Below are 15548 nucleotides of genomic sequence, written 5' to 3' on the forward strand. Positions count from 1 at the left end.
TTTAAGGTCCAATAGCAGGGAATAAATAGCGCCTCGATGACGGCCCATGTACCCAGCAGAACTCTCCGCAGCCGCCGTCGGGGGCGGGCGGTGGAGGGCGGGCGGGCTGGGGAGACAATGTGCAGGGCAGGTCGCCGGTGGGGAAGAAGGCAGATTCCAGAAGGCTTTGTCCAGGATGACCCGCAATCTGTAAAAGAATGTGCGTTTGTGTCTGTCAGTAAAATAATGGGTGGCTCTCTCGAGTGAGAGTAAAGGTCATTTCTGTTGTCTATTTCCAGCTTTTCCAAAGTCCAGTTAGAAAAAAAGGCTGTTTTCTTGCCGGGTCTTCAGGGACCCTGGGTGTTCGTGGTCTCTGGGGCCTGATGGAAGGCCTTGCTTTGGAAGTTTTTCTGAGCACGTGGCAGGTGATATAATGTTCGTGTCTGGACTGGGGGCAAGGGGGCAGTGCAAAGCGCAGGCAGTTGAACACTTTTAAAGTGAAAAGCTAACAACACTTTACCTGGTGCACAGGTAGACCCCGAACCCTTCCAGGAGCTTCCTCCGCTGGCCCCCGGGCCTCCTCCCCCCACCGGAGAGGCCGGGCGCCTGGGGGGGACCCTCACCTCTCACCCCCTAAGCCTCTTAGCTGCCCGGATTCTTCTTGAATTCTCTGCAAATGCAGGGAGGAAGCTTCCGAGCAGGGGCCAAAGGCCTCCAGCCAGGTGGCATCGGGCACGGCGGTGGGATGGCGGGGGGGGCGGGCGGTGGCGTGACTCGGGCCCCCCCTCTCCCCCAGAGGATGGTCCTGCCGGGGGGCTCCTTGGGGTGGGGACTGGCTTGCAGGGTGACCGATCACTTGTTCTCTCTCCCTCCTCCCCTCACCCTCCCAGCCTCGAGGACTCCTCTGGAGGTGAGTCCTGGCCCCGTGAGAGGTAAAGGGGCACGAGTTGGGGGTGGGAGGGAGAAGCCTTCACCCACCTTCACAGATGGAGGGAGAGAGTGTTTGGCAGTCAGGGGCGGGGCCTCTGTCTGCCAGGTGAGCTGCGTTCTTGAAGCTGGAGCCTGTCTGATTCAGCGGCAGCGGCCGGGACAGAGCAAATGCTCACTGAGGCTCTTTCGATGGTTGCTTTACAGATGTTGCCTACGAGTCCAAGGGGCTGAACAAAATGTTTTCATCTCTGGCACAGAAAACTGCTGTGGAGGCCTGAAGGCCGAGGCCGGCCAGTGGCTGGGAGGTCACGGCCGTGATGTAAGGGGACTTGACCCGGCGTGACCTGGTGCCCGCTCCACTGCGAGGTAAGGCCTCGATCCCCACTGGGCGTTTGCAAATGCAGACCTTGGGTCCTTTGGTTAGGGGATTCTGCAGCACCCTGCCCAGGTTTCTCTGTTCCCTCCTCTTTCCCAAATGTATCTATTCATTCGTTCGTTCATTCAGCTGATACTGTTCGAGCATCCGCCATGTTCCAGGCTCTGTTCTTGGTGCTAGTGATACAGAGGCACAAGAGACACCCACGGGAGCTAGGATAGGAGCTCACCAGACAGTGACAGACTGGCGCATGTACACGCCAAGCTCTCTGTGCATTTTTAAGCGTTTTCTAGAAATAGAGCCTTCAGTCGGCAGAGTGAGGGCAAACGTCAGGCCTGTGGTCTCTACAGGGGGCTCAGGCACATTCCTTCCTGCAGAACAGGGGTCAGTCTGCCATAGCTGGAAAATGGCGTCACCTGGCTTTGTTCGTGTCCTTCCAGTCCCTGGGGGCACCTCAAAGAGTGTGCAAAGTGGGCAGTGTCAGCGTCCTGCTGGATGCAAGAAGGCAGGATTGAAAGGATGAAAAGAATAAAAATAATATGAATAGCAATTTTGAGAGTTTCATGGTTTAAGAGACAAACCCAACTCAGGTCATATGCTTCGACAGCTTTTCCCTCAGGGAAGAGCGCGGGGGTTAGAACCAATTCTAGAGGCTGCCCGTGTGTTCCCCCTCCCTCTGGGGGAGCTGCCAGGGTTAGACGGTACCTCCACTTGCTTTTCTCTGAAGGAATCATTTCTAGAAAACCCTTATGGCTTCTGGCTTCTCGAGACTCTATGATCTCTGGCCCTCGTTGATGTCGCTTAGCTGGTTGGAGCGTCGTCCCGTAACCAAGGTGTTGCGGGCTTGATCCTTGGTCAAGCCGCGGGTGTGTGTGACCCCCGGTCTGGGCGCATATGGGAGGCAACCAGTTGGTGCTCCCCTCTCATGTCACACTGGTGTCTCTCTCTCCCTTCCTCTCTCGCTAATAAAACAATGAAAAGAAGGTCCTTGGATGAGGACCAGTAAAGAACCCATGGCTTCTGCTGGAGCGGCTCTACGGGAGCCCAGGAGGGTCTGGCCTAGGATTTAGGGAGAAGGAAAGTGGGGCGCGGGGAGGCCTGGCCAGGCCAGCCGAGCAGAGTCGGGGGCAAGGGTCGGGAGCGGGCCGGCCAGGAACGGCGTCTGTCTGCTTTGAGGGGCCCCCTGGCCGCTCCCTCGCGACTGCGGAGCGCTCGGCTGATTGGATGGATGTGGCGCCCGCGTCCTGGAAAGTTGTCTCTGGCAGATGCGAAGAGATTGTCCTTGAGGGCGAGGGCACCCGAGGAGGCCCTTTTCCAGTCTGCGATGGGCTTTTGCTTTCTTACCTGAGAGCACCCAGTTACAGTTGCGACGAGCACCGGGGTGACAGGGGCTGTGTGTCCAGGCCCCCGAGATCTGCCTCTGTTCTGTGAGGGCCCCAAGGACAGGGCTGAGGGGGCGTCGCTAGGCCAGCAGAACTGCCACGTCACCACCAAGCTGCTTGACACTTTTCATGGGTGACCACTGGTCTAGCACCTGACTCGGGGCAGGGCCGTGCCGGGCGCTCTGACTCCGCCCTGCTGCCACCCGCCCCCCAGTGAGCTTCTGTCCCTGGTGGAGGCCAGGCCCACAGCGGGGCCAGGCAGTCCTCTTCTAGAAAGTCCCTCGGGCCCTGGGAGGAAGACCTTGACTGAGCCCCTGCTGGGGAGAGGGGCTCCTGTCCCCGGGACTTGCATCGTGCCCCCACCCCGACCCCACACCGAAGGGTAATTGGGTAAAGAGGAACTCATGACTCTTAGTAGAATAAAAGTGAACATTTAATGCCACCATAGTTTGATTCTTTTTAAACACCGGATTCTTTTTTGACAACATTGTACACACCTCATATGCCAGCAAACAACATCTTCACACCGGAAATGGCACACAGCTTAATGGAGTCATGTCACCAGTTTGGGCAACTATCACGTTTGTTTCCAGACTGTCCCCCCACAAGCCTGCCCCCACACGTCCGGACCGAGCCGACAGCAAGCTTTTACAGAGCGGTGCGAAGGCCCAGACACAGAAGCCAGCCTCTGCACACAGGCCGTTCAGACCTGCCCGCGTCGAGGGCAGCTGAGTTTCGGACTTCAACAAATGAACTTGACCGAAAAATTTTAACAGCAAACACTTGAAAGCTAAGAACTTAATCTTTCATCCAGGTAAACAGTGACTCTCAAACAATGACACTGAGCACTACCATTGAATTTTAGAGAGGACTTCATGAACTTGTTTGTGCATTTTCTGTTCCCGACACAATAAATGCACTTGGGCAGGCCTGGCCTCCAATTCCCAAACGGGCCCATTGCTACAGATGAGCATAGTTCTATATACATACATACATACATCACTAGAGCTGAAGGAACCACAAAGACCATCGAGCACAATGTCCTCACCTTCCAGATGAGGAAGTTCCGGGAAGCCGGGTAATCACCCAAAGCCATAGGACTATGGTCTACACTGGAGTTAGAACTCAGGTTTCCTGGCCTGCGCTCCTCACCATGCCACATACCTTCTGTACACATGCATCCCTGTCCGCCCCATGCACACACACGTCAGTACGCAGGTGTGATGTGTGTTCGCCTGTACACACACCTGGTGCCACGGCACCTCGTGGGAAGAGTCCAAGTTGCTGGACTCGGGTCCCAGTTCTGCTAGGAAACGTCTCTGTGAACTTGGGCCCATCTGTCGACGTCAGTTTCTTCATCTATAAACGATTACCCCCAGCTCCTGTCAGAGCTCTCATTTCCTCAAAGCACGCACCTGCCACGCCATTTTCTCTCCACGCTCTCCTGGGGGCAGCTCTTGTGGCCCCCAGCCTTCCACTGGGGGGCCCGAGGCTCCGCAGAGTGGAGCGAGGCGGCCAAGGTTGCAGAGCAGGTGAGGAGCGCAAGGCCTGTCGCCCCCGTCCCCACCCCCAGCTCCGGGCTCTTTCTCCCGCGTTTTGCGCCGCCTGTCCGAGGAGGCTCTGACCCCAGCCCCTCCCTGCCGCCAGACACCCAGCGCGGGGACAAGATGCCTTAAGTGTTACGGGTTGTAAGACTCACGAAAGTGCTTTGGTTTCTCCAGAAAAAAACAAAAAACAAAAACAGGTACTATAGGTATCCCAGGAAGACGCTCTAGCTTTTGCAAACCCCCTTCAGGGACACCAGGGCTGTGAGTGGGGGACTTGTAGGAAAATGTAGGAACCTAATACTGTCTTCATTTCTCTCAGACTTTAACATTGAACCGGCAGGCAGGCGGGGGCGGGGCGGGGGGGTCCTCCTCCTCTCCCCGGGCTCCTGGAGGCTCCTTTCCAAGCCCATAATCATCAAATTCAAAAGGGAGGGGCCTTGGCCCCTTCAGCTACTTCCTGTGGAAACAGCTTAGACTTTGAACTCAGCCCTGGACTTGGAGGACTGGACCCTAAGCCCTGTCCCCCTGAGGCATTTACCTGCCTTCCCCGGCCCGTGTCTCGCGCGAGTGAGGGGAAGAGCAGCCACGGACAGGCCACCAAACGCACACGTGGGGGCAGTTCCAGCCGTGGAGTAGCCAGATAAATTGTGAAACACAGCCATGCCGTGACGCCGCAGCCCCGGGTCACAAAGCAATGAGAGCGCCTCCGTGGGGAGGGTGACAATGTGGGACGTTGGTTTGAGGATGGAGGGCGCACAGAATGAGTCTGTCCGGCTCTGAAGGTAATTTCCGCGTCTGCACGAGAGAGGAGTGTGAGCGGCAGTGTCTGAGCACCCCCGAGCACGCGGACGCGGCACGGCTCTGTGTGGGGAAGGCTGCTTACGCGCGCCGAAGGCGCCGCACGCCCCGGCACCGCCGGCGCACTGTCCAGCCACCGTCCTGGGTCCGGGAGGGCCATCCAAGGCAGAAAGTGTGTGTTTCGGGGCAGATAAACTAGCTCCTAAGAATTCTCAGCTTTTTGAGAAGACGAGTTTGAGTTATAAGAGCCTCTCCTGGATTGGAATTATGCTTTTATCTGGAAATGATAAGCAGTTTATAAGAGGGGGAAAAAAGTGTGTCTTGTCAGGAAGATGGCTAAGGGACACCATGTGTGAGTTTTTATGGATGGTGACGGCTTTGCTGGAGGACAGATGGCATGACCCAAAGAAACTCTATGTTTCTCCGCCTGTGCCCTGACCTGCCTGGCTTCATTTGGCTCAGAGAAGTTGGGCTTCTCTCAGGGAGCACGAGGCTCATGTGGGACAGTGTGAAGAGTGTCCCTCTGTCATGGGCAGGCTCCAGGGACAGTGCGGATAGTTTATGCAGCGTCGACTAGTCGTGAACAGGACTTCTCACTGGTGTGGGTTTAAGATTGAAAATACTTTGCCTTTAAAAGTTAAGGAAACCCTTCCATTGATGCTCTAAGCGTGGGCCAGTCTCCCAGCAGGGAAGGGCAGCGAGTAAACGCGTGGCTGCTTCTGGTTTTGAGAAGAACTCAGCTTTCCTCACTTCTCTTACAGTCTGAGGTCCTTTTGAGAACAAGGAACTTCACAACATTCACTGCATCATTACTTCGGAAGCGACGGGTCAGTGGTGGCCAATGACACACCTGCCTGTGTGTTAAACCAGGTTAATTAAGGAGCCCAGGCCGGACAGCGGCTTTCACACACTAACACCTGGGAGAATTCACGGTCCGCATGAGCCTCGAAGCCCAGATAAGGGCTTCTTGCCCAGCACGAGGGGAAATCAGAGAACCAGCGCAAGGCGTGCACGTCTGGGGCGGATGCGCAGACCCCGAGTCCTGGATGGTGTCGGCGGCTGTGGGGGGAGGAGGGAGCGGGGGGGGCGGTGCCACCTCCCAGGAACGCATTCTTGCAGCTTGAGGCTGATGTAGGACAACCTGGGCCAGATCCCTGCCTGCCGTGGTCCCCGCGCTGGGCTGCCTGGCGCTGAATCCCAGCCTGGGTCCCTTGTTTGGTCCCCGCCTGCGTCAACAAAGGGCTGACCTCTGCATTTACATCTCAAGTTCCCTGCGTTCAGTGTAGCACTTAGAGAGAAAGCAGCAGACAGGGTTCTGATTTCAAATCTGGAGGAGATGAAAGTTAGCAGCAGCTTCCCCAGGACCTGAAGGGGAATTCAAGGACAAGAAGATCGAAGGACGCAGTGCTTAGGTGGGGACGAAAGCCCGGGATAGAGCAGATTATGCCCATGGCAGCGGGAGACACCGGGGTGAAATGCAATACGGATTCACTCCCGGGAAACAGCGTCACTGTCTCCCGGTTTTGAACCCGAGTCTTGTTCTGCTGCTAACATTTTCGCTTCGCACGAAGCTACTTGGAGAGGGGGCAGGTTTCGGAAAGGGATTAAGGCTTCGGCGTCTAAACTTCAGTTCAGATCAACGTTTTTCTGGTCCTCTCATTCGCAGATAACGAAATGAGAGCGGGTTCTTTGACACCCCCTTTGCCTCCTTGGATGCTGTCACTAAAACCAAAACGTGTGAGACCTGGGCCTATTTCACAGCGGTCACTGAAGGGGACTGGATTCTTCAGGCACCCAGACCGCTTCGGACTAGCTGGGAGCCCACTTTTCCCTCTGCGCCCGAGGGCCGTCTTCTGTGCAGTCAGCTCAGGTAAACAGGCGCAAACATCGCGGCACAAAATGATGACCCCCTCACAGGGTGAATCCGTTCTTAGAACATTGAGGTGCATGTAGTTTACTTGGGTTTTGAAAAGAAGACGGAAACACCAGAGGGGACAACCTCCGGAGAGGGGTTTCCCTGCATCACGTCCTGACAGAGGCTCTTCCGTGGGGTGGCGTTTGGGGGTGGCGTGGGGTGGGCCGGCTTAAGAAGGAGCTCCTGGTTTTAGTCACCCCTTTCGCTGCCTCTTTAAGGTGCTCCTGATGGGCAGGGTCCAGTTTGGGGAGGAGGCAAGCGAGGCCACTCCCTGGGGAAGAGCCTGTGACGGGATTTTAAGTCTCTGGAGCTGTTCCTGCTGAGTGTCGACCCAGGAAGGCCCCAAGGCCCCATGGCCGGCCTGCTGAGGACGTCTGCCCAGCGTGGTGACCTCAGGGCCGGGGAGGCGCGCCAGGGACAAAAGCCAAGGACGCTGATGGCTAATCAAAAGAGTTTGTTTCCATCCAAGACTAGGCTACTCACCTTTGACAACCCCCCAAGCAAGGGCTTGTCATGAAGCAATACATAGGGTTCGGCCCAAGTAAGGCCCGCTCGCGTGTGGTTGATAGGGTAACATAATATGGCTGTTGTAATTTATAATTTTGATTTGAACACTTCACCTCAAATGTCCTATGAGGTGCTTGAGTGTGACACTGTTATGTTACAGAATTACATGCTTAGGATTTTGTAGTAAAAGATTTCGCAATAAAATCAGGGGCGTTATTTGTGCCGGACCCTATATCTCAAACCAGCCACCAAAGGGGGTGCCAAATGGAAAACTCAAACTCAGGAGAGTGGGGTCCCTTGGGGTCCAGAAGCTTCCACAACGTTGCTCTTAACAAGCCTGTTCAGAAAATGCTGAGAGACCAGAGGTGTGTCTGAGCCTGGGTCAGGCGCCGGGGAAGAGGGTAATGGCTAAGGGGCCGGGAGACCCTGCTCCTGCAGGAGGCAGATGTGCCTGTGAAACCAGGGGGACATGGGCCATCCCAGAGTAACCTCTGCGTCCTGTTCTGACCGGGAAGAGATCAGGTACCATGAAACTCACAAGACCGCGGCTCCTTCGGACCGAGTGCGGCCGAGCCGCGCTGGGCCCCCCGGATCCAAGGTGAGCTGAGAAAGAAGCGCAAAGGTGGTTCGTCCTTGGGGAGCCCGGGGACTGTGGAGCGTGGAAACAGGCTGCATCTGTAACAGCCGGCGCAGCTCCCTCCGTGGGCGGGTGTCGGGCCCGGAGAGGGCCCCGGCCTGGGGGGCAGCCCTGCCGCGCCACAGCTGCGTCAGATCAGCGCCGCTCTGTGCCTCGGGCGCCCATCTCCCGGACAAGCAGGGTGATAGCCTAAGGGCAGGGTGGCGGGGATGGGCACCTTCACTGGGGGCTGAGGTGTGAAGTTTCTGGGAGCCGAGACCTGTCACCCACCTGCAAGAAGTGCTGGGCTCTGCAGGTGTGTAGCCGGAAGCCTCTCCGCCCAGGTGCCAAGGCTGAGGACAAGCCCGTTGCTTCCTTGGGATGGAGGCTTTGGGAGCCAGGAGGGCAGGGCTCATTTATATCTCAGGGGTGCTCTGGACAGTGGAAAATGTGGCTCTCAAGCAACGCTGCTGGCGTCGCGGAGCGCCCCTGAGCCCAACCGGCCTCTGACCCGGACAGCCCTGCTCTAGTAAGCTCACAAAACCACAGCCCCGAGGCTGCGGCTCTCAGTCCAGCGTCTTCAGAATGAGAATGAATATGAAAATGTATGCAGGGCCGCAACATCCCTGGATCAATGGATTAAAGGGACCGGAATGTGCATGAGGTCTTGGAGGGAACCTGTAGATGGAACAGACCTCCCACCCAAAGGACACGCTGGGCCTAGCTCACAAAGGCTCCTTCCTCTTCCCTTAGAGACGCAGCCTTTTCCGCTCAGATCCTCTCACGCTCACATGCACCTGCCCCAGGAGTGACCCTTCTGATGCTGCCCACCAATGGTGCCACCTGTGAGAGGTGACATCGCGCGCCACCGGCTGCTCCAACCGTCTTTGGAAAAACACTGGCTTGTGCCCATGACATCTCCACGCTCTGCTTGAGTGGCCTTACCAGAAGAACCGTAAGAGACAGGTAACATTTATTCGTATGCGATACTCGTTAGGAAAGAGCACTACAAACACAACTTACTTAGAAACAGCAAGTCAGAAATAGGATAAAACACCAAGAGAAAATGGGCTGTAAATACATTTCAAAAATGCGTTCGCTTTTCGTTGTTGTTTTTTTGCATCTTGACTAGCACCATCTGTACACAAGAAAGTATGAACATAAATGTTTGGATAATAATAAAGATTTGCAAGGCACTTAATCAGTCATTCTGGGTAATATCCGTCGGTGTTTTGTTTTAGCTTTCAACAGCAACCCCACGTCCACCCTCGCCCTTTCTCACAAAACCAGGGAAAGAGAGAGGTCTCCTTTGCCAGCAGTTCTTATGTACAAACAAGTTCTAGAAAGTTCCTCAAAGTGCTTTTTCAGTCTCACGGGGCTTCCACATCCCTTGGGCTTCCCATCATTTTCTCCTCCCATGTGTGTTCGGTGTTTGCACCTTTCCTACAGAAAACAAAACTGCTCAACGTCGCCGCAGACTTGCCACCAACCTTCATCCTCATTCTGTGGTCTCAGCGCCGCCAGCCCCGGGGGCCGGGCGCGCGTGCCTGGCCGTGGGGTCCCGGGAGCCAGGGGCCTGCGGGGTGGCCGGCGCTCCTCACCGGCGCCTGGAGGTGATGTCAAAGCAGGTGATCATCATCAGGTGGGCCTTGCAGAAGTTGACGCGGCTTTCCAGGCGCTCTGTCACGCACTCGAGCGCTTCCAGGTACTCCAGGGAATCCAGCTCCCAGACCTGCTCCAGGTCAACTGCAAAGACAGAGATGCCGATGGGACGGGTGACCGGTACCTGCCCTTCGGCTGGAAGGTCTGGACCAGCCCTGTGTGCCCTCCTGCCCGGCACCTGCCCCTCTGTTGAGCTGAGAATGGAACTCTGCTTACCATGTGCACATATACCCGGGGCCCTTCCTTTCCGTTGGAGTTTTCGATCCCCAGCATCTGAGACCACACCAAGGGACAAGGTGACAGTCGAGCTCTACCCACCTCCCCTGACCTCTGCCACGGGACTCAAGACTCTACCAGCACAGTTAACGAACTATGAAATAAGTACATCTTCCAGCGGAGGTGGGAGGGTCTCGTCCTTCCTGGGTCGCACCTGCGCGCCATCACACCTCCGCTTGCTCAGGTGACGCGTGCTCGCCTCCGCGGGCCCCGCCCTGACTACGCAGCTGCCTCTCCGGGCAGGTGGGGAAGCTGACCCTGTCTCTTGGCACTTTTTAGTTTAGTTTCCATGCTCACTGGTCACTAGGAAACTATAGTGGTGGTGATATTAATAACTAATAATAACTTTAATTATTATAGTTAATAGTTGAGCACTGTATTGATAATTAAGATGCGTTGCCCTCGGCAGACAGGCTGAGATTCAGGACCCAGCTGCCGGCCCGAACGCTCAGAGCTGCTTCCTTCAGCTGTTCACACGCAGGTATCGGGGACACCCCCTGGCTCCGGGGCCCCTCCTTCGCCCAGCGGTCACTGGGCAGAGGGCAGGGCTGCCCGGGGCTGGGGCCGGGGCCCGGCACCGTGGGGACGGTGTGGAAGTCTGACGCAGGAGACTTGCCCTTGACCCCCAGCGGGCACCCCCACCCTGCTTCCACAGCTTCCTTAGGAGGAAAGCGAGAGCCACGGCTGCTGCTCTGCCCAGCCCACCTCCGTGCGGTGACCGCGGTCAGGGCACTGAAACGTGCTGCAGAGACGTCAAGGATGGTCCTCAAGGCTGGCCTCGCACAGGTGAGCAAAGAGATCGCCCGCCTGTCAGGGGAGGGAGCGGGGGACCTGCCGAGGGTTACGCAGCTGGCGCGGACCAGCACTGGGCACGAGGCCACGGTCCCGGACGCCAGCCTAATGCTCAAGTGCCGGGCCGGACCCCCTCGAAAGTGGCGTCAGAATTAAAAAATAAAAATTAAATGGGTGCCAAAACATTGGTTTCTACACCGAACCCTGCCTATGACCCCCACCAGGGAACAGTGGGCACGCAGCCTCATGGTGGTTTTTTTGGTCATCCTTGTTTTCAGCTCGTTAACGACCCAGGCTGTCGCTCCGCTCGCCCGAGGCCTCCTGCTCACTCCCTCCCTCAGCATCGCCGGCTCCCGGCTCGGCAGCAGCGAAGGCGAGGAGGAAGCCATGTCCCCGGAGCAGCTACACTCCGTCCTGACGGGTAAGTTCACACTCATCCTGGGCGAAGACGTCACTTTGTGACGTGGAGACGCTCCAAGCCTGCCTTAGGCATGAACAGCTCTCAAAACCAGTTTTAACGGAGACAATAAAAACGAAGGGGCGCTGCCCCGGTGGTCGCCCCTGGGAGCCACAGGAGCCCGAGGGTTCACGATGGAAGGGAAGGGCGCGAGCTCCCTGTGGGCGAGCTCCCAGGGACGGCCAGGCACTGGCTCGTGTCCCTGTCTGTGCCTTGTCGGCCCCGCCCCGGGGTAGGGGGGACACCGTGGACAGCCGTCCCTGTCTTTGTCCAGATTTCCCACAGGACCTAACTCCGTGCGTCGTGCACGCAGGCACCTGAGGCAGATCTCCTGCTGAGAATATCCATTTAGTTGAACTCTGAGATGGTAATAGTAATAAGAGTAAGAGTAATGAGTCCTGAGCTCTCATCCCGGGCCAAGCAGTGTCATAAGTGCTTGACCGACAGTGGCTGACAGGCCCCTCACCGCCCTGTGACGTGGGCCCCATTCACGTCTCCCGTCTTGCAGTCCAGGAAACCACGGCTCAGAGAGCTTCCGCGCCGGACCCACGGGCCCACAGCGCGGCTGTGGCAAAGCTGCACCCAGGGCGGGGCTGCGGGACGGTGGCTCACCACGGCAGACCGCCTCACAGACTGGTCACCGTGCTGTCTTCGCGTGGTTTCACCAGACCCTCCCCAGAACTGGGGAGGGGGTGTTAATACTTCGTTCTTATAGAAAAAAAACCCCCACTGGGAGAATGGCAGGGCCCAGCGGGGAGGCCGAAAAGTCTGTCCCTTCCTCCTCCACCCACTGTCACTTCACCCAGCCTTTCCTGAGCCTCAGGCTCCACGCGCTGCCTGCAGTGCCCGCCCGCCCGCCCCAGCCTTGGCGAGAGGGCAGCATGACCCGCAGGGAGGCGCGGGGCGGGGGCAGCTGAGGGGCTGGAGAGCGGGCGGGAGGCAAAGGGACTTCAGTGCCAGTGGCGCTGTATCCCACAGTGTCTTCCCGCCCTGGGTCCCCTATCAGCGTAATAGCCTGGGACCGGAATGGAGCTTTATTCTGTGGTAAATGGAATGGTTAGGAACGAATACATAAGAGACAATTGAATCTGTCTTTCAAAGACAGATTTGTTATTAGATGGTTACTGTCATCCTAGGCTTTCTATTAAATGGAAATAACACTGTGAATGTTATTCTTTTTTTCCCCCAGAAATGTTTTTCTTGCTTTCTGGATTCTCCAGGAGGCTTTTCTAGGATTGCGCCTTCTACCTTATTAAGAGCTCTATAAATTCTTGTCTATTTCAGGCCTAGATATGAGGTGTGATGCTGCGGCCCGGGAGCAGATTTGTAATTCAGCCTTCATGTCTGGGTGATCTTCCACCACATGCGGGGTGGGGGGGGTAGAAATCTCATTTGCAGGTGCTTTGGACTGAGACACACAAGCGATAACCTTGCCAGAGCACGGCTCACCCCCCGCTTGCCACCCCCGCCGACCCCATTCACCCCCCAGAGAGTGGGACCGTGCACTCGGCGTGACCGTCTCCACTCGCCGGGCATCAGAGGCCCTGGACCCAGACACAGAGACGGCCTGCGCCCGCCCCGCCCTGCCTGCGTGCCGGGCTGCGTAGCTGGCGACCCCGGCAGTCACAGCGACAGCAACGAACCACGGGCCTTACACTCGCTGAGCCATTTGTCGGGATCCAGCATCAGGTACTGCTTGGTGGTCTCCAGCTCCTTCATCAGCCACTCGTACTTGGCGCGGACCTCGGCGATCCTCTGCTGCCGGTGCTCCAGGATTTTCAGTTTCGCGTTGAAGCACGTGACCTCCTGGCAGGGGGACGGGGTGGGGAGGAGGGGTGGAGAGGAGGAGGAGGAGGAGAAGAGAGCCTTCAGCTCAGATCCAGCGCATGCATCCGCTTCTAGAAAGCGCTGCTTAAGCGCAGAGTCCTTGGCAAAGGCGCTGATCACTGGGGAACCTGGGAGGGACTGGTTCGACCAGAGCCGGCTCTCAGCCTTGACGTAGCCAGTCCTGTGCTTGGTGGGGCTGTGTGAGCTGTCGCAGGCATTTCTGGAATACAGTAGGAGCCAGAAAAGCCCCAACCGCCACCAGCTTCCCTAGCCTTGGAGCCTTGAAGATGTTTAGGCGGGGAAACATGGAATTCTCCGATCTCTGGGCAAAAGGCCTGTGACCTCCCCCCACCCCAGAAGCCCGCTGGCTCCTCGGAGCCCAGTCCCCACCCAGGGACGTGCTGGGGGGCTGCTGCCGTGCGGGGTGGGGGGCTCACCTTGCTGCTGGCCCCTCGCCGCCGCTGCAGGCGCTCCACGTCGTCGATTTCATAGACTTTAATCTCAAAGGGTTCACCGAGGCCCCTCTGGGTGCTCCGCAGGGGGCCGTCCACCCAGCGGACCCCCGCGCTGTTGGCAGGCTTCCTCACGGGGGAGGGGGTGTCGAGGGACAGCGCCGGGATGAGCCTCCGTCTCTGAGAACCTAGACGGGGTGGAGCCCAAAGTTCATCTCTTTGAGTCTCCATCTTTTAAATACATTTTCTTAACGCAGGTGGCGGGACCACAACCCCAGCCCCGGCCTCTGCCGCAGAGCGGAACCCGAACCCTCCAGCCGCCCCCGCGCACCCCCGCCCTCCCTCCCGGAGGACGGCGCGGGGGCTCCCCCTCCAGACGCTCGGCCAGGCCCCACCCCACCTTCGAACGGCCTCCAGCCCCCACCTGTGAGTCCAGGTCTGTGTGGCCACACGCTCACATGCATTCATACACACGCACGCGTGTACACACACCGAAACACACAGACCAGAGTTGTGAGCCTTGCTGGACACGCCCTCAGCGTGGATGTGTGTTACGAGATCAAAGAGTTGTTTGTTTTAGCGGGGAAAGGTCCTAGCCTGTGGTAGTGTAGCAGCAGGAGCCCCAGGAAACACGTCGTTTGCTTACAACAGGAACGACGCTGAGGCACTGTGCGAAAGAGGTGAAGGAATTAGGAAGTACAGATTGGCGGTTAGAGAACAGTCACGGGGACGGAGAGCACAGCGCAGGGAACGTAGTCAGTGATACCGCAGTAACTACGTAGGGTGCCAGGTGGGTGCTTGAAATATCGCAGGCTCACTTCATAAACTTTACGATTGTCTAACCACTGCGTTGTACACCTGAAACTAATACAAAATAGCATGGACTGTAAACTGCGTCAGTGAACGGGTATCTCGGGTTTTCTGAGTTTCGGATTTGGTGACTGGTACATCAGTTCCATGAATGAACTGACTGATACCATCCCGTTCTGGTGCCAACTGCTGAGGTCCCCCCTCCCCTCCTGTCCCCTGCAGAGGTGGCCGCGAGCCGTGCTGAGGACCGGGGCAGGGACGGCGCTCAGACAACCGGAAACGGAGCTGGATGCTGCAAGTGGTTCCAGAGGGCGAGGCGGCGCCCCTGCGCTGCCTGAGCGGCCACAGGGAGCGATGGCAGCGCGCACCACGCCGTCCCCGGGAGGGGACTGCCCACGGGGCCTTGGTCTGGGCCCCACGCAGGTGTGACTTCTGGGGCTCACTGCGCGCTGCCACCTCCACCCTGACGCAGAGGCCCCCAGCTCTCTGCAGACCCAGTCTCTGCCAGCGACCGCTGGCTTCCCGTGGCCGCTCAGCCGGGCAGGAGTGGCATGGCCGCCGCCGCCGCCGCCTCCATCTCTCCCTGCTCGTCGGCCCAGCACTCTGTCCAGTCGGACAGGGGTCAAGGGTGTGAAAAAGACACTGGTGCCGATCGCTGCCAGCCAGCATGGCTCTGCTGTATGGAGCGGCCGCCTGCCCTGAGAAAGTCCACGCTGGCACTTCAGTGAAGCTTCCAGCCCCCCACCGCCACCCCAGCCCTGGCTGCCAGCGGTGTCGCTGGCCAGTCACGGCCGTCCCTCTGTCCTCTCCAGCACTGGCGGCCCCGGTGAGAAGCCTGACGTCGGGCCTGCCATTTCTAACATTGCCGGGCCCAGACAGGAGCGCCACCCCGAGTCTGAAGATGCGGCCTCTTCTTCAGGTGTCAGGAAACGCCTGAGCGCTGAACCCTCACAGCCCTCCTCGTGGGGGATGCGCTCGCCCCGCCCAGCCCGCCCCTGAGAGCCCGCCAGCCAGCAGCCGCTTCCCCTCCCCACCCACTGCACCAGGAGGACAGGGATCAGAAAGCACACAGCACCAGCACCGAAAGGAGCTGCAGGCATCAGAGACGGGAGGGAGGGAGGGAGACTCAATCCGAGCCCTTTTCCTGACCAAGAAGAGCCAGCCCCACGGCCTCCCAGATGAAGGGCGATGCTGGCTGAACTGGCTGCTGCAGAGTTTTAAT

At 57.9% G+C, this 15548-nt stretch overlaps 1 protein-coding gene across 1 annotated transcript in view; it reads right to left on the reverse strand.

The window, feature by feature from the left end:
- Positions 1-9611: 9611 nt before the first annotated feature.
- The window catches only part of KIF26B (kinesin family member 26B), a 370054-nt gene continuing 364117 nt past the window's right edge, over positions 9612-15548 (reverse strand). The window contains exons 13-15 of the mRNA XM_054576682.1: positions 13502-13704; positions 12893-13043; positions 9612-9796 (exon numbers count right to left, since the gene is read on the reverse strand). Coding sequence (XP_054432657.1) covers positions 9648-9796; positions 12893-13043; positions 13502-13704 — 503 coding nt within the window. The 3' untranslated portion in view covers positions 9612-9647. The remainder of the gene's footprint in view (positions 9797-12892; positions 13044-13501; positions 13705-15548) is intronic.

Source organism: Pteronotus mesoamericanus, unplaced genomic scaffold (assembly GCF_021234165.1).
Source record: "Pteronotus mesoamericanus isolate MK-2021 breed Mesoamerican mustached bat unplaced genomic scaffold, CSHL_Meso_final contig_347, whole genome shotgun sequence".
NCBI lineage: Eukaryota > Metazoa > Chordata > Mammalia > Chiroptera > Mormoopidae > Pteronotus > Pteronotus mesoamericanus.